Consider the following 22,387-nt stretch of genomic DNA (forward strand, 5'->3'; position numbering starts at 1 on the left):
AGATTAGGACAGTCTTGGGAAAATGAGATAATGTCTGCGAGGTTGTTTATGTACTTTATATGCACAGGTACATAACTGAGCATGAAAAATTACTGTATGGCCCTTGCCTTTTTTCTGTGTTTCCCGTGAGACTGGCTAGGGACTGGTTCGGCAGTTCCTTAGTTTGCTTATTAGAACCAAGGCAAATGTTGAACAGTTTACAGCGAGTGTGTATCTGATGGATCCTTGCTTTGCACATTGGTTGTTGAATGTTTTTGAATATTATCCCTAATTAGAACTCTCAACAGAAGAGCTGCTAGGGAATAGGAAACACTGGATTTTTCCTATCTTAGAATTTCAAGTTCACTCTCTGTGTCTCTTTCTTTCCCTTCTCCTTTCCTATATTTATATACATTGATAAACTTATACATGTAGGATATGTGTGTATAAATATACATGTGTTTATATACACAAAATATATTGTCTTTGTGAAGTTAAAATTTAAACCACTTTTTGAATATTATTATACTTCACTGTAAATTTAAATTATTAAAAATTGGTGTTTTCAATATAACCAAAATAGCTGACCATTTTTTCCCAAGCCCTGACCCATTTCCCCAAGCTTTATTTTAATTAGCCATGAAAACTTTGCATTCAAGCAAAGTTTTGAATGCTTCAGCACCAAAGCATTTATTGTTTTCTGTGTACATAAAATTTTAACCTACTGGACAGGACCCCGGCTGATAACCGCAGAAGCCTAGAGTTTCAGAGCAGCCTAAGGTAGAACAGAAATAGGTGTGCTGAACGTAGGATTAAGAGCGTCCATGATTGATGCCAACCAGCTTTGTCTTATTTGTTGTGGTGTCCCCTAGGATGCAGGAAAAGAAGGGTAGCACTAAAAATCAGGAAGGAAAAAAGCCATAGGATTCTGGGCTGTGGTCCCACATCTGCCACTAACGTGAGACAAAACCTGTCACTTCGTTTGTCCTCAATATTCTTAAGCTATAAAAATGAGGGATTTGTAATAAGTTATGTCTAAGGGTTCTTCTGTGTTTACTTCTGAGATTCCAGTCTACCTTGCTTTATTCCAGTTTCAGCATTTGCATAGGCCACATGATATCAAACACAGCTCAACACATAGATATTGTTCATTGGATTACATTTCTTCCTAGCACTAACAATGAATCCTAGTGCAAAACTAGAATATCATGGACCATTTTGTGAACCTTCACCTCAATGACCATTAGATCTCCTAGTGGCTCAGAAGACTACATTTGCTTCAAATTGCCAAGTTTAAGATCAATGACTGAAAAGTGTGAAAGAGAAAAATAGAATATTCCAGAGTATTCTGGGTTATCTGTGTAGTGTAATGTATTCTTCACTATGATGCTACCATCTGTTCATGGTAAACTTTCCTAATATTGCCCCAAATTGGGTTAGATCCTCAAGTGAACCTTAACAGACATGATGTTGTGTTCTTGAATAGATCTGCTTCAATTGTAGGCCATTTAATTAGCCTAGCTGTCAGATTTAAAAAACTAGTCATTAAGACAATCATTTTTTGATTGTAAACTTGATCTACAACACTTTTTGATGACTTAAACTTTAGACTGAGAAGGACAAAACTTCTGCCTGGGGAACAAGCAGAGATGTGTCCTTGACTTGCACAAGATTTTTATATTACCTAAGATCTAAAGTTTATTCTTGGAGAAGGCAATGGCACCCCATTTCAGTACTCTTGCCTGGAAAATCCCATGGATGGAGGAGCCTGGTAGGCTGCAGTCCATGGGGTCGCTAAGAGTCGGACACAACTGAGCAAATTTGCTTTCACTTTTCACTTTCATGCATTGGAGAAGGAAATGGCAACCCACTCCAGTGTTCTTGCCTGGAGAATCCCAGGGACGGGGGAGCCTGGTGGGCTGCCGTCTATGGGGTCGCACAGAGTCAGACACGACTGAAGTGACTTAGCAGCAAAGTTTATCCTCAAACACATTTCTTTATTTAACTCTCATTTCTAATTACATCTTTTCTGTGGTTTTGTCACAGCAATCATATCTTGCATTAATACCACATTTGAGGATCTTTGGGTGTAAAACATGTTTTGTGAGAAAAACATCTAAATGACTAAAGGATGTGAGACATTTTGCTAAACTGCCACTGCTAATCTGATTTAATGGTGTCTTAATATTTTGAAGCCTTGACAAACTTAGGAACTTGGAGTCAGCTCTAGACCTCAGGCGTAGTCAGATTCATTACAGGTCCATGGGGCCAAAGCTGGTGGATGGTCACTTCACTGGTCAGTTAGAAAGCATCTGTTAAGTACCCATTGTGTGTTTGACACTATAAAATAAAAAGATGTGGTCAGAGCCCCTGGGAATCTCTAGTCTTAGACAACTACAAATTAATGAAAGGTCTAAAGTTTCATTCTTATTGGAATTATTGAACTGAGTTCCAGGAAACACATTTATAGATAGGGATTTCAAATGAAAGAGGACAGGAGAGATGTCCAGCCTAGAATAGAGATGACCTGGGCATTCATTTGATGATGCCTTTGACCAAGAAACATTGATATTTTAGGAATCAGTGAAATAAAATGGACTGCAATGGGTGAATTTAACTCAGATGACCATTATATCTACTACTGAGGGCAAGATCCGTTACAAGAAATGGAGTAACCTTCATAGTCAACAAAAGAATCTGAAATGCAGTACTTGGGTGCAATCTCAAAAGTGACAGAATGATCTCTGTTCATTTCCAAGGGAAACCATTCAGTATCACAGTAATCCAAGTCTGTACCCCAACCAGCAATCCTGAAGAAGCTGAAGTCGAATGGTTCTATGAAGACCTACAAGACCTTCTAGAACTAACACCCAAAAAGCATGTCCTTTTCATTATAGGGGACTGGAATGCAAAAATGAAAAATCAAGAGATACCTGGAGTAACAGGTAAGTTTGGCCTTGGAGTACAAAATGAAGCAGGGCACAGGCTAACAGAGTTTTGCCATGAGAACTCTCTGGTCATAGCAAACACCCTCTTCCAACAACACAAGAGATTACTCTACACATGGACATCACCAGATGGTCAATACCAAAATCAGACTGATTGTATTTTTTGCAGCCAAAGATTGAGAAGCTCTAAACAATCAGCAAAAATAAGACCAGAAGCTGACTGTAGCTCAGATCATGAACTCCTTATTGCAAAAATCAGACTTGCATTGAAGAAAGTGGGGGAAAACCATTAGACCATTCAGGTATGACCTAAATCAATTCCCTTATGATTATACAGTGGAAGTGACAAACAGATTAAAGACATTAGATCTGATAGACAAAGTGCTTGAAGAACTATGGACGGAAGTTCGTAACATTGTACAGGAGGCAGTGATCAAGACCATCTCCAAGAAAAAGAAATGCAAAAAGGCCAAATGGTTGTCTGAGGAGGCCTTACAAGTAGCTGAGAAGAGAAGCTAAAGGCAAAGGAGAAAAGGAAAGATATGCCAATTTGAATGCAGAGATCCAAAGAATAGCAAGGAGAGACAAGAAAGCCTTCCTCAGTGATCAGTGCAAAGAAATAGAGGAAAACAAGAGAATGGGAAAGACTAGAGATCTTGTCAAGAAAATTAGAGATACCAAGGGAACATTTCATGCAAAGATGGGCTCAATAAAGGACAGAAATGGTATGGACCTAACAGAAGCATAAGATATTAAGAAGAGGTGGCAAGAATGTACAGAAGAATTATATTAAAAAGATCTTCATGACTCAGATAACCACGATGGTGTGATCACTCACCTAGAGCCAGACTTCCTGGAATGCGAAGTCAAGTGGGGCTTGGGAAGCATCACTACAAACAAAGCTAATGGAGGTGATAGAATTCCAGTTGAACTACTTAAAACCCTAAAAATGATGCTGTAAAAGTGCTGCACTCAATATGCCAGCAAATTTGGAAAACTCAGCAGTGGCCAAAGGACTGGAAAAGGTCAGTTTTCATTCCAATCCCAAAGAGAGGCAGTGCCAAAAAATGTTCAAATTACCTCACAATTGTACTCATCTCACACACTAGCAAACTGATGCTCAAAATTCTCCAAGCCAGGCTTCAACAGTATGTGAACCGTGAACTTCCAGATGTGCAAACTGGTTTTAGAAAAGGCAGAGGAACCAGAGATCAAATTTCCAACATCTGTTGGATCTTTGAAAAAGCAAGAGAGTTCCAGAAAAACATCTACTTCTGCTTTATTGACTACACCAAAGCCTTTGACTGTGTGGATCACAATAAACTGTGGAAAATTCTGAAGGAGATGGGGATACCAGACTACCTGACCTGCCTCCTGAGAAATCAAGAAGCCACATTTAGAACTGGACATGGAACAACAGACTGGTTCCAAATTGGGAATGGAGTACATCAAGGCTGTATATTGTCACTCTGCTTATTTAACTTCTATGAAGAGTGCATCATGTGAAATGCCAGGCTGGATGAAGCACAAGCTGGAATCAAGATTGCTGGGAGAAATATCAATAACCTCAGATATGCAGATGATACCACCCCTTTATGGCTAAAAGCAAAGAACTAAGAGCCTCTTGATGAAAGTTAAAGAGGAGAGTTAAAAAGTTAGCTTAAAACTCAACATTCAGAAAAGTAAGATCATGGCCTCTGGTCTCATCACTACATGGCAAATAGATGGGGAAACAATGGAAACTGTGACAGACTATTTTGGGGGGACTCCAAAATCACCACAGATGGTATTGCAGCCATGAAATTAAAAGACGCTTGCTCCTTGCAAAAAATGCTATGACCAACCTAGACAGCATATTAAAAAGCAGAGACATTACTTTGCCGACAAAGGTCCATCTAGTCAAAGCTATGGTTTTTCCAGTAGTCATGTATCAGTGTGAGAGTTGTACTATAAACAAAGCTAAGCGCCAGAGAATTGATGCTTTTGAACTGTGGTGTTGGAAAAGACTCTTGAGAGTCCCTTGGACTGCAAGGAGATCCACCCAGTCCATCCTAAAGGAAATCAGTCCTGAATATTCATTGGAAGGACTGATGCTGAAGCTGAAACTCCAATACTTTGGCCACCTGATAGGAAGAACAGACTCATTTGAAAAGACCCTGATGCTGGGAAAGATTGAAGGCAGGAGCAGAAGGGGATGACAGAGGATGAGATGGTTGGATGGCAGCACTAACTCAATGAACATGTGTTTGAGTAAGCTCTGGGAGTTGGTGATGGACAGGGAAACCTGGCATGCTACAGTCCATGGGGTTGCAAAGAGTTGGACACGACTGTGCGACTGAAGTGAACCGAACTTAACCAAGAAATGTTCATTGAGTGCCAGTTGTATTCTTGTCACTAGGGATGCAGAAGTCTTTCTATGTCCTCTTAGATGGTGGCCTGGCTTAGGAGCCTAATTACAGACGGAATGGGGCCAGTTTAGGGTGGATGGCGAATTAAAGCAGGATTATTTAAGCTTCAGCTCTGATCAGAGCTGTCCAGGACCAGTGAAGGTACCATGAGATTATGCATATAATCAAGATATGCATGTAAGGAAGCCTGGCCTGGTCTTGGAAATCAGCTGAAGCTTCCATCTAACAGGGAGGATAAGAATTCCAGGAAGTGGACACAGTATTTGCTTAAACCATGAGTTGGCAAACTTCCTCCTGTAGGCAGATCTTGCCCATGGCCTGCTTTTGTAAATAAAGTTTAACGTTTTTCTCCACAGAAATGTTAGGTATTTCTACTTAACTCCTAATTATCTGTAATTTGTGTTACTATTGTTAAGGATATCTTATTTTTAATCACATTCTCTATTTTACTTGTAAGTGATTGAGCATGGAAAACTTGGTGAAATCTTGTTAGTTCTATAATTTATTAATTCTGTCAACTCTCTCAAACTTTGCTATCTTCCCCATTTCTTCTAAGCCCAGTGCCTAGCCAACCCTTAGTTCATGGGCTACACACAACCCACCACCATTTTTGTAAATAAAATCTCACTGGAACATAGCCATGCCTATTTGTTTACATATTGTCTATGAATACTTTCTAGCTATATGGCAGAGTTGAATCAGAGATTGAGTGTCTCACAAAACCTAAATAAAATCTTTGCTGTCTCTGTGTACAAAATATTATTAACCTTGTTCATCTCTGACCACACGATAATATCTTTAAATACTTGAAGACTGTCCATCAAGACTTGTTCTTTGTGGCTCCAAAGACTTGAACTAGGACCACAGTATACAAATTAGAGGGAGAGAGAGTTTAGTTCAAGTAGAGAGAAATTTTAGTAGTAAGAATATAAATGTACTTCATCACAAAAAGACCAAAGTTGGCTTTCTTTCACCTAAAAGGTGGTGGATTTATAATTAATTGCCCAAATGGCAAACTCTTAGCAAATTACTTCAGAACTTGTTACAAATCAGGACTGTCCCAGGCAAGCACAGATAAATAGCTACTCTACTTTCAGAGGATCCAGCTTTCTGGAACCCAAGGATTGAACCCAGGTCTCCTGCATTGCAGGCAGATTCTTTACCATTTGAGCCACCAGGGAAGCCCCCTTGCTGGAATAGCTCAGATTATCTCTGCACTGTAACTGTTGAGAAGTAAGGAAAGAGATGCAGGTTTGAATTAGGTCAAACAGTGGGATTTGTTTTCGCCTCCCACAGATTTCTCTGTGGGAGAAATATATGTATATATGTATGTATTTGTTTGTTTATTTATTTATGGCTGTGCCAGGGACGGAGGAGCCTGTTGGGCTGTCGTCTATGGGGTCGCGCAGAGTTGGACACGACTGAAGCGACTTAGCAGCAGCAGCAGCAGCAGCTGGTCTTAGTTGCAGCTTGCAGGATCTTTAGCTGTAGCATGTGGGATCTAGGTTCCTGACCAGATAGGTCCCCTGTATTGGGAGCACGAAGTCTTAGCCACTGGACCATGAGGGAAGTCATTCTCACAGGTTTTTGAAGTCAATTAAAACCCCACATGTAACAAGTGATAGACAACCTTCAAGTGTCTTATTCTTCTTTTCCAGCACTGGGGAAGTTCTTGTTTGCACAATTGTTGGCTCTAACTCAGGGGAGTTCAGTGATCAGGGAATGAGCAGTGATAGAGAGTCCTTGGACAGTCCCCTCGATCCTACAGTGTCTCCTTCAACCCAGGGCAAAACAAGGCTTTCCTGAAAGAATAAAGTTCTGAACTCAGCCAAAGAAACTAGTATGCCTAATCAGATATTTCCAAATATTTTTAGAGAAATGGGTTTTATATCATATGACTTATTCCTCAAGAACAGCCATGTGGGAGCTCTACATAAGACAGTCTTTTGCAGTTTTTCTTCAGTAGTAAGTCCCACTCTGTGGAAGCTGGTAAAAGTCCCTTCTGTGGTTTAATTTACAAGCATAGATTCCAGCTAAGGCAGGTGTTGGCAAAATCTTATGGCACAAAATTCTGCAAACTGGCCTCCTTCTGCCAAGACAGCGCTCTGCAAATTGTAGTTAAACAAGCGTGGTGTGTGGCTAATTTCTCTTTTATAGTCTGCAATTTGGTGGTTATTTTGTCACATTCTGGTTCTCACAGACATCAGTGTCAGCCTTAATAGTTTTTCCAGTTTTGAAAGGAGGACAGTCGTTGCCACAAGGGTTGTCTGCAGAACCCAGGCTCATGATTGGCTTTGTCACTGGTGGGATGTGCTTACTTGTCATCTCCCCGTGACTAGTCCATGATGTCTGTTACCGCTTGGTCCAAAGCTTTAACCCGTCATGGTTGCTACGGAAGTTCCCTGGAAGGCAGCATCAGCATCAGCCGGGAACTTGTGAGAAATGAACGTTCTCAGGCCCGTATCAGCTTACTAATTCAGATACTCATATCCTCCAGGTGATATAAAGTTTGAGAACACTGGTTTTGGAAAAAACACCTAGAAATTTGTAGCATGCCTTCCTTAGAAAATAATCATGGTTATTGCATAAACCATAGAAGAAGATCAAACTAGGCAACCCTAAAGGAAATCCTAAATATTCATTGGAAGGACTGATGCTGAAGCTGAAGCTCCAATACTTTGGCCACCTGATGTGAAGAACTGACTCATTAGAAGAGACCCTGATGCTGGGAAAGGCAGGAGGAGAAGGGGACGACAGAGGTTGACATGGTTGATTGGCATCACTGACTCGATGGACATGAGTTTGAGCAAGCTCCTGGAGTTGGTGATGGACGGGAAAGCCTGGCATACCGCAATCCATACGGTTACAAAGAGTTGGGCACGACTAAGCGACTGAAGTGACTGAACTGATTCCATAAACTGTCTGAGCCAGGTGACGCTAGTGGTAAAGAACCCAGCTGCCAATGCAGGAGACATAAGAGCTGACTCCTGGGTTCCATCCCTGGGTCGGGAATATCCCCTAGAGGAGAACGTGGCAACCCACCCCAGTAGTCTTGCCTAGAGAATTCCATGGACAGTGGGGCCTGGCAGGCTATACAATCCATTGGGTCACAAAGAATCAGACACAAATGAAGTGACTTAGCATATACATGCACATACATTCCATAAACAATTAATTGTTGCCTGCATTTGCCACATTACTATGCAAGGCTTTGGAAAAGGGTAACTACAAATGTCATGAAGATAATAATCAGGTTTGTGATTTGCACATTGTGCCCCCGTGGTTATGGTTGGTGTTAAATGAATGTTTATTGAATTCATTAGAATGTAAATACAGCTAAGCCCCTACCTCCTAAAGACTTCCATGTATCAAATTTCAAGGGACATAGCTTTCACTGTTGTGGTGGTGGCATAGTTCTTACTCCCATGAATAGAAAACATTGACAATGCATCTTAATAAATTAAAACCTTTTTCACCTTATGTTTAAGATTGTAGATATAGATGCCTCTATTTAGAATTGAAAGCAAGAGTTTTCTCCAATGTATTAGATTGGCCAAAACATTTTTGGGTTTTTCTATAAGATATTATGGGAAAAATCTGAACAATTTTTTGGACAATCCAATATATATTTTCAGTCAGGAGAAAGGAAATATTGCTGAGATTATATGACCTGGTTGATCCTGACAACATTGTATGCACTTTAGCTTCAGCTTTACCTTGGTTATGTAGATGCACCTAGACCTTTCTATCTTCCCACCTTTCCAGATAGTTTGAAGATAGAAAAAGGATTCTGAAGCAGTTCCATCAATGGCATCACTTTTTGCCTAATTATTCTATAAATCACCAGAGCAGCTGTAGGCCAATTAAGTTCAAAAATGTGCAGGTGGTCAGAGGAATGACTAGAAAAAAATGCACTCCTGTTTTAAGGGACCTTGTGTTTCTTAAAAGATATAAAAGGCAACAGCTTTTTAAATTGAGAGTAGCAAAGGGCCAAAATAGTTTTAAAATGAAAGAAATAGTCAAATAAAAATGTAACGTGTACCAGATGTAAGCAAATTAAATGGAACACTGCACAGGTGTTCCAAAAAACGTTCATAATGTAGTTGAAGAGAATGGCTTCTTTCATTTTGTTATGCCTTAAATGCGAGGACAGTCTTTATATACAACTAAAAATGTTTAAATAGCAGTGAATCCGTGCCACCCCATCTCTGATCCCAACACTGTGTCCTGCAACCACTGCCGTAAATGAAGTACCATCTTCATCATTACTGAGAACACTGTTACTCAGCTCCTGTAGCCGTAAATAGAGATCACTGTGTATTCACCCAGAAATCACTCCATGTGACCACATAAACAACCTGCACAGATTATGTTTTCTCACATTTTAGAAAAACATAGTCTGAAGTGAGTGAACTTGACCAATCGCCATGATAATGCTTAAAAACAACTTCCATGCCCGAGAAGACTTAAATGTTTTTCTTAATGACTATTATGTGTCCCAGTATAAAGGGCCACATTGCCCCATCTTACTCCCTTTCACAAATCCCTACCTATTACAGTTTGTTTTTTTTTCCCCCCATATGCCTTGAACTGAGCTGAGATTTGCGAGGAACAGAAAAAATCACAAGTACTTCCATTCCTCAAAGAAGTGAAAGTACAACAGAAGACATGGCAAGTGTATAAATAGCTATAAACATGATAGAAAACAGCAGTGCTATTTGAGAGTGCCCAGAAGTTTATTTGTAAAATGTTTTATGTTGGTTTTCTTACTGAGCACTTACTAAGTGTGGAGACGAAGACAAAAGCTAGCGTGAAACAGACAGACATATTACTTGATATCATGGGGTTTACAATCTGTATGGAAGACAGAACTAAACATGAGAAATACATATGATAATTAACATAAAGGAAAGAAGATATTCACAGAGAGTGACAGCAGGCACCTATTTTAGATAATGTGATCAGAAACACTTCTCAAAGGGGGAGTCTTTTGAGCTGAGACTTGAAGCAAAAGTCATCCATGTAAAAGTCATGGGGAACAAAAGAAAAATGAAAACATATAAAAGTGTCCGTAGAAACACTTGCATGTGAACGTTCATGGTAACATTATTCATTAAACAGCAGTGAAAACCATGCCATTCCCAAACCATGCCATAGCCAAAGAAGAAGCAACCTAAATGACCATCAACTGGTAACTTGGGTTGAATTATGTGCCCCCAAAAGATATTATATGTTGAAATACTAACCTCCAGTACCTAAGAATACAACCTTATTAGGAAATAAATTAGTTAGATGAGATCATTTTGGGATTGGGTAAATCTTTAACCCGATATGACTGATGTCTTTATAAGAAAACAGTGGGAAGACCCATGGAGAGAACATCATACAAATCAGAGGTTGCACTGTCAGAGCCGCAAGCCATGAAACACCCTGAATATTGATGATCAGCACCACAAGCCAGGACGAGGCAAGGAAGGATACTCCATGGTCTCAAAGACAGCACAGCCCTGTCGACCTCTAATCTTCAGAATTGTGAGAGAGTGAATCTATTTTGCTTGAAGTCACTTAGTCTGTGTCTCTTTCCAAGGACAGTCCTAGGAAACTAATACAGCTGGTGAACAGATGATTAAAATATTTTTCTTCTGTACAGTGGAATATTATACAGGCATAAAAAAGAAGGAATCATTGATACAAGCCACACCAGGGATGAACTTTGATAACATTATGCCAAGTAAAAGAAGCCAAATGCAAAAGACCATATGTTATATGATTTCATTTATATGTAATGTCCAGAAAAGGTAAATCTATAGACAAAACAAATTAGTGGTTGCCTGAGGCTGGGACTGCTTCTGGGAATTAACTGTAAATAGGCATGAGGGATATTATTTGAGGGATGGAAGTGTTGTAAATTGAGTTATGGTGATGATTGCCCAACTCAGTCCATTTATTAAAAATCATTACATTATATGTTTTTAAAAAGAAGTCATAGGAGACCGTGAGAGCTGAGGCAAAAAGGTTTGATACTTTTTGGTCATTTACAGACTTCTGTGGGCTAGAGCATAGAGCGTGCTGAGGAAAGGGTACAGGATGCTGAAGGAGAGGACTTTGAGTCTAAGCCATAATGGGTGAGATTTTAGGATAAGCAATTAATATAATAGTTCAGGGGGCCTCAGACACTAAGTAGTGATGTTTCAATTGCTTAGGACAAAACTGTGTGAGATAGTTTTTATCCTTGGTGTATCTTTCATAGCTGGATTATGGAAACCAGGTTTGTGTGTAGTGTTTATAGAACAAGGGGACTAGGAAAACCTGATCATGGCTGACACAGCCTTGACCCCCATATTTTCACTTTATCATCTCATCTCCCTTCCGTGCATGAGGCACTGCAGTGGAAGTTGTTGTGATATCCTGGGAGGACAAAAGACCTTTTCTCTTGGAGTTCTCTTGTGGCACTCTAGATCAGAATCTGCCTGCCAGTGCAGGAGATACAGTTTCGATCCTTGGTCCAGAAAGATTCCACATGCCACGGAGCAACTAAGCCTGTGCACCACAACTACTGAACCCAAGCGCTAGAGCCCACGGACCAAAACTACTGAGCCGTGTGCTGCAGCCACTGAAGCCCATGCGCCTAGAGTCCATGTTCCGCAGCAGAGGATGCCTCAGTGAGAATCGCACACACCACAGCACAGAGTAGCCTCCACTCAGACAACTAGAGAAAGCCTGTGCAACCAAAAAAGAGAGAGAGAGAGATGAAAAAAAAAAAAAAGAACCTCTTCCTCTCAAGGCAGTTGTTTTTTAATTAACACTGCTTTTAGAGTATACAGCCACACACACAGCACTCAAAGGTGTTAGCTTGCTCCTGCACTCAGAGTCATACTACTGATATTTATGGGATGATGAGTCACTTGCATGGGCTGTTTGTTAGCAAGTTCAGCAGAAGTGTGTGAATGCAGGTGTTAGTAAGCACTGTCTCTTTATGGTCCAGCTGTGTGGCACATGCTCTAGGAAAGGCAAAAGGACTCAATAGACTGGCCACAAAGGGAGGAATGGTTTTGTATCTGAGGGTGTCACACATGGATTTAGTATATTTGAATTTAGTTTGGGAGTGTTACTCCCGAAGTGGTGAGAGGCCATAGGAAAAGATTTAGACCAGAAATCAGGGACCAGGCTTGCAACCTTGAATGCTGGTGTGTTGTGAAACTTAAGACAAACTGTTTAACCCTTTTGGGATTACAGGCTTGCTTGTAAAAGACAGAGACAGACTAGAACTGTGATTTCCATTTTGGTGGAGGGTTTAAGATTCTTTTTAGAACAGGTTGTTGCTAGGTATAGGTCCTTTCTTCAGAAAAGTGTACATCTGTGAATGCCAATATTGAGAATCCTGAACTGGGACTTCACTGGTTGTCCAGTGGTTAAGACTCCATGCTTCTAATGCAGGGGGTACAGTTTCTATCCCTGGTCAGGGAACTAAAAATCCCACATGCTATGTGGCATGGCCAAAAAAAATTCTGTTAAAAGAAATTGCTGAACCAAATGATCTCAAAGATGCCTTCCATAGCCAATCCTCTCTGTCAGTCTATGAAAAGAAAATAACAAAATGACGATGTTCAGCTTTGCACAAAGTGAAGTCACTCAGTCGTGTCTGACTCTGAGACACCATGGACTGTAGCCTACCAGGCTTCTCCGTCCATGGGATTCTCCAGGCAAGAATACTGGAGTGGGTTGCCTTTTCTTTCTCCAGGTCTGATGACATACGTCCCAACAAATCTAGCAAGGCTATTAGATCATCTGACTCAAGGGGTTGATTTTTTCTTTTTTGCACATTGAAGACATTCCCTTGCTGCTTCTCAGGCTATGAAGCTGCAGATAAAGAGGGTCACCTCTGCAAAACACATAGAATTGTTTCTCTGAGCCATTGTTCCTGTCCCCATCCATACCTTACTTTGAACCTTTTCATCTGAATCCTTTGATCTTTTTTTTCTCTAACTGTAGGAAACCTAAAGAAGAGATGAAATGGAGGATCCTATCATGTTTTAGTGAGCTAGATAATTTTAAACTTTATATTGCCACAGTTGAATCAGAGGCCATAGAAAATGACTAGAAATTGAACAGAAATGAATGTATCAAAACAACTAGAGTAGTGGTAGACAGCATTAAGAATGACTGATGAGAAATAATTCATAAGCATTTAGTTATAAAGCATGGACTTAATTTGTTAGGCTTTGACACCTTGGCTATGATTGTACAGTAATTTTTTGATATATTGGAAAGTAAGAAAATAGGATCTTTAGGGTAAAACTACCGTTGGCAAGATGGGTATCACTTACAGGCTATTTCCTATATTTACTACCTATTATTCTTTTATCATTATTTCAGGATATAATAAAAATATATGAATTTTGTGTTACCTTGCATATACCAATTTATGACTCATTCAGATTGGCCTTCAAAAGTGAAAGATAATCTGTGGTTATAAACTAATTACTCAGAAATGTTCTTTACAGAGACCCAACTAAAGCATGCACATATTTTTTAACATATTTTAAATTTTCTGCAGTATGTTTCCAAAAAAAAATAATAATGTGGTATTAATGGTGACTAGGACTTAACCACCCCCCGCCTTTTTTCTTCCATGACTACATTTTTAACAAAGTGTTTTTGAGAAGCAGAGTTGTCCACATGGAGAATTTAATCCTAGGCAGATGGTGTGGTGCTGGAATACACATTTCCTCCAGCAGTAACTGGGAAAGAAGCCATGATTCATGGCTGTTGGAGATAGGAGCCTCTTTAAGTGAAGGGGTTAATTACACACACAATGATGTATAGGAACATCCTACATTAACACAAAAACACTTGTGTATGTCTTAAAAGAATCTCCAAGGCTTAGTTCCTTTGTTTATTCACAGGGGTGATGGGCGAATATGAACCAAAAATAGAAGTGCAGTTTCCAGAAACGGTCCCGACCGCAAAGGGAACAACGGTGAAGCTGGAATGCTTTGCGTTAGGAAAGTAAGTTCTGGTTTCTCTCCTCCATTGTCCTCCCTCCAGCTTGGGCAAGTCAAGAAAATTCTTTGCACTGTTCACAGTAATGGTTTATGAAGTAACTGAAAAGCAAGCCAAGCCTCTCTCACTGTGATCCTGTGTGTGCCTCTTTGATTCTGTCCTGTCATCACGGAGAAGGGAGGTGGCATGGCGTGCGAGGAGTTAGCTGCCCCTATGGACACGGCCACAGAGGGGAGGAGAATAGGCAGTTCTGAAAGTGTTTCATTCTGTTACGATAACCTGTAATGTGCATGTTGTCTGACCCAGAATGACAGGAAAACAGTGGCCTTCATCTGAGGTACAGTGAAGTTGACTGTTTGGAAAAAGGTAGAATTTCATTTGGGTCCCAGCTTACAGAGTGTGCATCAAATTTTTCTTCTATTTCTTTTTAAATTGAAAGTCTCTTCTTTCTAGTTTTTTGTTAAATTTTATTTTATATTGAAGTATATTTGATTTACAATGTTGTGTTAATTTTTGCCCTATAGCAGAGTGATTCATTGATACATATATACATTCTTTTTCATGTTATTTTCCATTATGGTTTATCACTGGATATTGAATACAGTTCCCTGTGATATACAGTAGTACCTTGTTGTTTATTCATTCTCTGTATAATAATTTGCATCTGCTAATCCCAAGCTTTCAATCCACACCTCCCCCAACTCCCTCCCCCTTGTCAACCATAAAACCGTTCTCTATCTTTGTGAGTGTGTTTCTGTTACATCCGTTAACTTCAGTCACTCAGTCAATTCTGACTCTTTGCAACCCCACGGACTGCAGCACACCAGGCTTCACTGTCCATCACCAACTCCCGGAGCTTGTTCACACTCAGGTCCGTCAAGTCGGTGATGCCGTCCAATCATCTCATCCTCTGTCATCCCCTTCTCCTCCTGCCTTCAATCTTTCCCAGCATCAGGGTCTTTTCCAGTGAGTCAGTCAGTTTTTGCATCAGGTGGCCCAAGTATTGGAGCTTCAGCTTCAGCATCAGTCCTTTCAATAATTATTCAGGACTGATTTGCTTTACAACTGTCTGGTTTGATCTGCTTGCAACCCGAGGGACTCTCGGATAAGTTCATTTGTGTCGTATTTTAGATTCCGTATATAAGCAATAGCATCTTCTTTCTACTTTGGCTAGAGGTTGGCAAGACCTGATATTCTCTAAGGAGTCTCTGTTTTACAGAGTCATCTCAAAATTATTCACAACTTTATTATTCAATCTGTGGAGTTTTCTCAGTTAAGCCTACTTGGGAACCAGTTAAATTATCCCTAGAGTGTCTGTCAGAGAGCATAAAGAAAATGAAAAATAGATCAGTTAAGATTTTCCCAGTAACCTTGCAGAAAAGGTTTGGCATCAGTGATAAAAACTTTCACCTGAAATAAGAATTTTTAGTCATTGGTGCACTTTAATGATGCCTGTGAATCTCTGTAGCCAACCTCATTTATCCAGCTAACCCATTGCCAACTCCTCACCCTTTTCCTGGGCCCAGATGTGGGTTAAGGCAGGGACACTAACTTTTGCTCAGCTTCTGTTTTAGCAAGTAATCTATATTCACATCATTTTTTATTTCACAGCAACCATGCAAGAAAGTTGTTCCTTTTTTTTTTTTTCAATTTTATTTTTAGTTCTAAAGAAAGGATTCTTTTGCTTTTCCTGTTTTCAAGTCAGGACAGTATACTCTACAGTAGTATCTTTACTTGGGGGCCAAAAAATACAGCGCTCATTCTTTATTTTCTGAAAACTTACTCCATTAAATACATTATGACATAGCTATAGGATTGAACACTGTACTGACATTAAAAGTCAGCTTGTAAAACAACATGTAAGACCTGGAAAATGCCCATTATTTATCACTAAGAGACTAAAAGTAGATTGCTAAACAGTCAAAGATGGTCCCATTTTTTATTTTATATATGCTCAGATGCTTCGATCATGTCTGACTCTTTGTGACCCCATGGACTATAGCCTGCCAGACTTCTCTGTCCATGGGATTCTCCAGGCAAGAATACGGGAGTGGGTTGCCATGCCCTCCTCTAGGAGATCTTCAAGACCCAGGGATCGAACCCACATCTCCTGTATCTCCTACATTGCAAGGCAGATTCTTTACCACTCAGCCACCAGGGGAGCCCATTTATATATATATATATATATATGAAGCTTAATGCAAAGAAAAGATGAAAGAACGTAACTAGATGGTATAGGAATGTGTTTGGAGAGTTCTGCAAGGTGACACCTCGAAAAATCTATGGAGAAAAACAGCAAAATTTATGTTGTTCCCACTTTCAAAGGGAGTATGAATTAAACTCCATTCACACTACTTGAATGGCACTAGAATGAAGACAAAGGACCCAAATTGGGCTCCTCCAGTCTACACAGAAGTGTTTGGATACACACATGCAGCTGCGGAAACACATCATCACGGCCCACTTAAGAGCAGAAAGACTGTCTAAGAACAGTTATTTGTACTGGCACGTTTTAACTGTCTCATCACATGTAAAGATACCCATAATGTACTTTTGATAGAGCCCTTCCCATATTTTGAGTTAGTTTCTGCCTAATGAACTTAAATTCCTCTAAAACAAGTATAGTCGAGTTGATGGCTCTAATTTTTAAAATACCATCTCAGGTTTCCCAGAGAAGATTAGCAGGTTTTTAGTCTAGTTTCTTGTCTGTGTGTGCCTTTGTGAAAAATAAATAGATAAATAATTGTATCCCCTGCTAGGAAGCCGCAACTCAGAAGCTGTGGTTAGCTCGCTAAACCATTGATCTGCAGATTCAGTAATGCCCTTACAATTTAAGATGCATTCTAACAGTTTCAGCTGCAGGATGATAGATGCCTTGAGAGTACTTAAAGTCCCCACAGGTTGCCTCTTTCCTTATCTCGCTATTTTAAGATAACTTTCCCCAAACCACCCTCCTAATGGACTGCTAGAAGTTGGTAAGGGCCCACACAGGGTGTTCCAAGAGGCAAAAAGTGAAGCTGCCAGTTTCGTATCCACTGAGCCTTGAAACTGACACCACATCACTTCTGTCTTATTTTAAGTCATAGTAGCTACCTGGTTCAAGCAGAAGGGGTTCTGGACCACATCTTAGTGGAAGGCATTTTTAATTCTCCACATTTGTGCATGGACTTTTAAAAATTTTTGTATTTATGATCTTAAACAGATGCACTGGAAAAAATGTAACAAGCGTATAAAAATCTGTTTTTATTTCGTTGGTAATATTGTATATTATATGGAATACCTTCTTTAAGGGTAAGAAAGGTTATTTGATTTTAAGGGCTTCCCTGGTGGCTCAGCTGGTAAAGAATCTGCCTGCAATGTGGGAGACCTGGGTTCAATCCCTAAAGAAAACACAGAATACATAATAGTACTAGAGATGTGAGTATCACTGAAATTATAATAGTGATACATGAATAAATGACTTTTGGGGAACACTGTCTAGTGCCAGCTATATAATGTTTGGAACCAAGAAGGAAGGAATTGTAACGAGCATAGATTCAAATAAAAGGAAGTTTCTCTAACATGATTCACTCCCTTTTTTTCTTGCCACCAGTCCAGTACCAACTATTATCTGGAGAAGAGCTGATGGAAAGCCGATAGCAACCAAAGCCAGAAGACACAAGTCAAATGGGATTCTTGAAATCCCCAATTTTCAGCAGGAGGATGCTGGCTTGTATGAATGTGTGGCTGAGAATTCAAGAGGGAAAAACGTAGCAAAAGGACAGTTGACTTTCTATGGTAAGGTAGTGATTCCAGTTTATCATTTGTTGACATTCTTGGTATTAAAACCCATAAACTAGGAGATTTGCATTCAAGGTTTTTCAGAAGGATTGTTCAAAATACCATTGTGTAAAACCCTGTTTGCTGCCTAATTATCATCCCCTGGGTTGTTCTGGGTGGGGAAGGGGAGGTTGGGGGCAGTGGTGTGGAGACAGCAGAGGGGAAGATACAGGCTGATGTGTTGAGGGATGCATATTAGTGTGAACACATTCACTAGGGACCTAATTTTCCTGCTGCCATCAAGCTGTAAACCTGACAAGGGAAAAGTTTTGTTATCCCTCCTCCTGATTTATTTATTTATTTCTAAAGCTCTCCGCTTTTCTTCATTCAAATTTTGACTTGGAGCTCGTGTTAATCCTTGGTAATTGCTCCTATTTGGTAGCGATTTAATGTGGTACCATGAACATTTCAAAATGCATGCTGTCCAAATTTAGTTCTTATCAGAGTGGAGCATGACAAATCTCTCTCACCCCATAGACTCTTTCTGTGCAGCTGTTCCTATTCCAATCAAATCATCGGCATTGATCCAAACAGAACACAAATGTAAAGCTTCTAGCACGTGGTCATCCATTGAGCCTGTCTTGGAAACCCAGTTAGGGTATCATTTTGGAATCCAGAAAGGGATTTCATTTGATAGGCATTTTGAAATCAAACTGAGTTCTCCCAAGTTGGAACATGCCTGAATCCCATGCGGTGTTGAAAATAAATATTATAGATTGATAATTATTTAAGAATGGCTTAGGTGAACAACAATGTGTATTAAAGGGATAAGAGCAGTTCTTTAGGGGCAAGTTGTAGCAAAGACTTTAAACCTTCTGATGTCTTTCAACAACTGATACCACAAAAGTCTATTTATTTCATCGGGTCTTCTTCCAGAGTATTTTGGATTTCAGATATGGGGAAAAGATTTTGTTCAGTAGTCATGTAAGATTTTTTAGAAGCATGATTAGAAACTGGATGGAGCTTTTGAATATCAGCTAGCCTTCAGCAACCTTCCCATCTGGCATTTTGGACTCATACCTGTGGTGTTGCCCAAGGGATAATGAATGCACATGATGTTAGCCAGTCCTTCACGTGATAACTTGAGCACCAATTGTTTAAATAAATATGCACCTTTTAAAAATCACCCATCTTCCTTCAACAATACTAAATGATCAACTCTGCCCATGCCAAACGACAGATCTGATGCTTGATCTTTGCTCTTTCATAAACTATGATGGTTGACACCTTATTTGATTGGTTGAAAAGCAGAAGACATCACAGTTCATTGCTAGAAAAACTTAAGACTGAACGTTACCGATTTGTTCAGTGAGATGCAATCACTGTCTTAAGTGTTTCAGTTCAGTTCAGTCCGGTCACTCAGTCGTGTCCGACTCTTTGCGACCCCATGAACCGCAGCACGCCAGGCCTCCCTGTCCATCACCATCTCCCGGAGTTCACTCAAACTCACGTCCATCGAATCGGTGATGCCATCCAGCCATCTCATCCTCTGTCATCCCCTTTTCCTCCTGCCCCCAATCCATCCCAGCATCAGAGTCTTTTCCAATGAGTCAACTCTGCACATGAGGTGGCCAAAATACTGGAGTTTCAGCTTTAGCTTCATTCCTTCCAAAGAACACGCAGGGCTGATCTCCTTTAGAATGGACTGGTTGGATTTCCTTGCAGTCCAAGGGACACTCAAGAGTACATTTTTCTCTTCAGTATAATAATCATCTCTCCTGCATCAAGTAGGAACAACCTGAAAATGTTCAGGTAAATGGCCAGTGTTTTCCTTTTTCAATTAGTTAGATTGATTTTTCCATTAAGTAGTTGTGATCCCTAAATGTTAGTTGTGTTGCTCAGTTAATTGATCGAAGTAATTTTTCACTTTCATGGTTTTCTTTGAAGTGAAATATCTGTTTTTCAGTATATTAAAAACGTAGGAAGTATTCTGTCACCAGGAGTTGGCATAGTGCTTTCTAGTAGGTCATAAGTTTCCTACACTGGAAACAGAAGATTCCAGAGTTAGTCTTCTGGAGAATCAACCTCATCAATAACCTTCTGGAGAAACAATGAAAGGTTTTCCGGGACCCAGCCTTGGAGATGAAAATCTGATGCTAACAGTGTTTCCCTTTTAAATGAAGTTATCTGCATTCATCCATGGGAAAAAAAGCTAAATGAAATGTGCCTGCTTTCTGAAGATAACTCAGCTTTTTCTCCGTTGTCAACCACCCTAGGTGTTAGAAGCTTGTCAGATCAGTTGACTTCATGATGGTGGGCTGTTGCATCTTTTTTATCCTTTTATTTTCCCTCAACTAGCATATCGGTGACACGGAAATTATCGAGTTGTTTTCATTGTCACAGGAGAGCTTAATTATGCAAAAGTGCTTGGCTGTCATTTTTTTTTTTTTTTCCCTTTGGTCTCTGTTGGGTTTTCTCAATACAGTGTTCCCAATATCCAGCTGCCTAGATCTCCAATTCAAATGAGTTGTTATAATTAAAATCACCATATATATTTCACAAAAGGGGAGAAAGTAGCCCCAGTTACTCATCCATGAACATACTCTCTTTGTTGACAAGAGAATGTCTCACAGTGTTAAGATGTGCTGTGCTTGGGGACAATAAACCTTGGGTTTCAGCTTAGAGACCTGCTTGTCCTTTTTGGTTCCAAGTTGCTGCATCCCATTCATCCACTCTTCAGTTGAGAAACCAGACAGGTGTGCTCACCTCTGTTCTGGCCTGACAAAATGGCAATTTTTCTGATCCCACACTGAAACCATTTAACCTTCCTCCAAAGGCCTGCTGAGCATGTTTTCGTTGCTCCTACATTCCCTGTGTAAGGGTCATAGGAGCCTGTATTCCTGGCTGGTGTGTTTCCACTGTGATTGTGTCTTTAGCTTAGCATGTGCTACTCGTGTTTGGGAAGAATTGAAGCTAGTTCAAACATGAACATTTTTACCCATCTCCATCTTCCCGAGTTATTTGTGCCATGGCCTGTACTTGTCTGTGTGGTTTAATCTGCTCTTTCAGGTATTTTTCAGCATTAAAAACTTACTGAAGTAGATATTATATTTTCAAGGGTACATTACTACAAATCTTTCTTGCTTAAATGTTGACATTTTCCAAAATGACTTTAATATATTATTAATTTGTTCAAATAATTTTTTTTTAATTGCCTACCAGAGGTGGCAGAGTATTAGACGCTTAGGACTATAATACAAATCCCTGTCTTCAAGGAGCTTTTCTTTCACTAGGAGCAAACAAGCAATTCACTATTATGCAAATAAATGAACTAGAAAATTTCATAAGGTGGTAAGAGTCATGAAGAAGGTGGTTAGGATGATATGATAGCAGGCAACTAGGAGCAGAAGAAGGACTTCCCTGATAGCTTGGTTGGTAAAGAATCCACCTGCAATGCAGGAGACCCCAGTTTGATACCTGGGTCAGGAGGACCCACTGGAAAAGGGATAGGCTACCTACTCCAGTACTCTTGGGTTTCCCTTGTGGCTCAACTGGTTAAGAATCCACCTGTAATGTGGGAGACCTGAGTTTGATCCCTGTGTTGGGAAGATTCCCTGGAGAAGGGAAAGGCTACCTCCTCCAGTATTCTGGCCTGGAGAGTTCCCTGAACTGTGTAGTCCATGGGGTCACAAAGAGTCGGACTCAACTTAGCAACTTTCACTTTCACTTTTCAAGAACAGAAGAAAGACTTCATAAGATAAGGCAGTCAGGGAAGACTTGTGTAAGATGTGACTTCTGAACTGAAACCTAAAGAGTGAAAAAGAGCCATGCTTTCAAGGGGTAGTGCTTTGCAGGCAGAAGGTAAGGAAGTGCAGAGGCCCTGAGGCAGAAGACGACTTACCATGTGTAAGATGCATCAAGGAAGCCAGCGTGGCTAAGTCCTAGTGAGAAAGGATAAAGGGTTTGGAAACAAAGGAGGGTGGCAGATTAGGCAGTACTTTGTAAGCCAGGCACTGAGTTTGGGTTTTATTCTGATAATGGGAAACCACTGTGAGATTATAAATGGAGAATGACTCAGTTGTATTCATGCTTTTAGAAGATCACTCTGGTTGTTCTGCGATGATTACATTATAGGGAACCAAGAGTAAAAGCAGGATAAGCAGTCAGAAAGCCAACCAGGTGAGAAATGATGGTGGCTAGGACGCAAAGAATGAAAATAAATGGAGACTTGACATATATTTTGGACTTAGAACCAGTAAGACACTTTTTTGTCATTCCTACACTTAGCCA

At 40.1% G+C, this 22,387-nt stretch overlaps 1 protein-coding gene across 7 annotated transcripts in view; it reads left to right on the forward strand.

Moving 5' to 3' along the window:
- The window catches only part of CNTN4 (contactin 4), a 1,026,598-nt gene that overhangs the window by 816,636 nt on the left and 187,575 nt on the right, over positions 1–22,387 (forward strand). For all 7 annotated transcript variants that reach the window (XM_027522789.1, XM_027522788.1, XM_027522787.1 and 4 more), the window contains 2 exons: positions 14,242–14,344; positions 17,931–18,115. In XM_027522789.1, the coding sequence (XP_027378590.1) occupies positions 14,242–14,344; positions 17,931–18,115 (288 nt within the window). The remainder of the gene's footprint in view (positions 1–14,241; positions 14,345–17,930; positions 18,116–22,387) is intronic.

The sequence above is a fragment of the Bos indicus x Bos taurus genome, chromosome 22 (genome assembly GCF_003369695.1).
Source record: "Bos indicus x Bos taurus breed Angus x Brahman F1 hybrid chromosome 22, Bos_hybrid_MaternalHap_v2.0, whole genome shotgun sequence".
Classification (NCBI taxonomy): domain Eukaryota; kingdom Metazoa; phylum Chordata; class Mammalia; order Artiodactyla; family Bovidae; genus Bos; species Bos indicus x Bos taurus.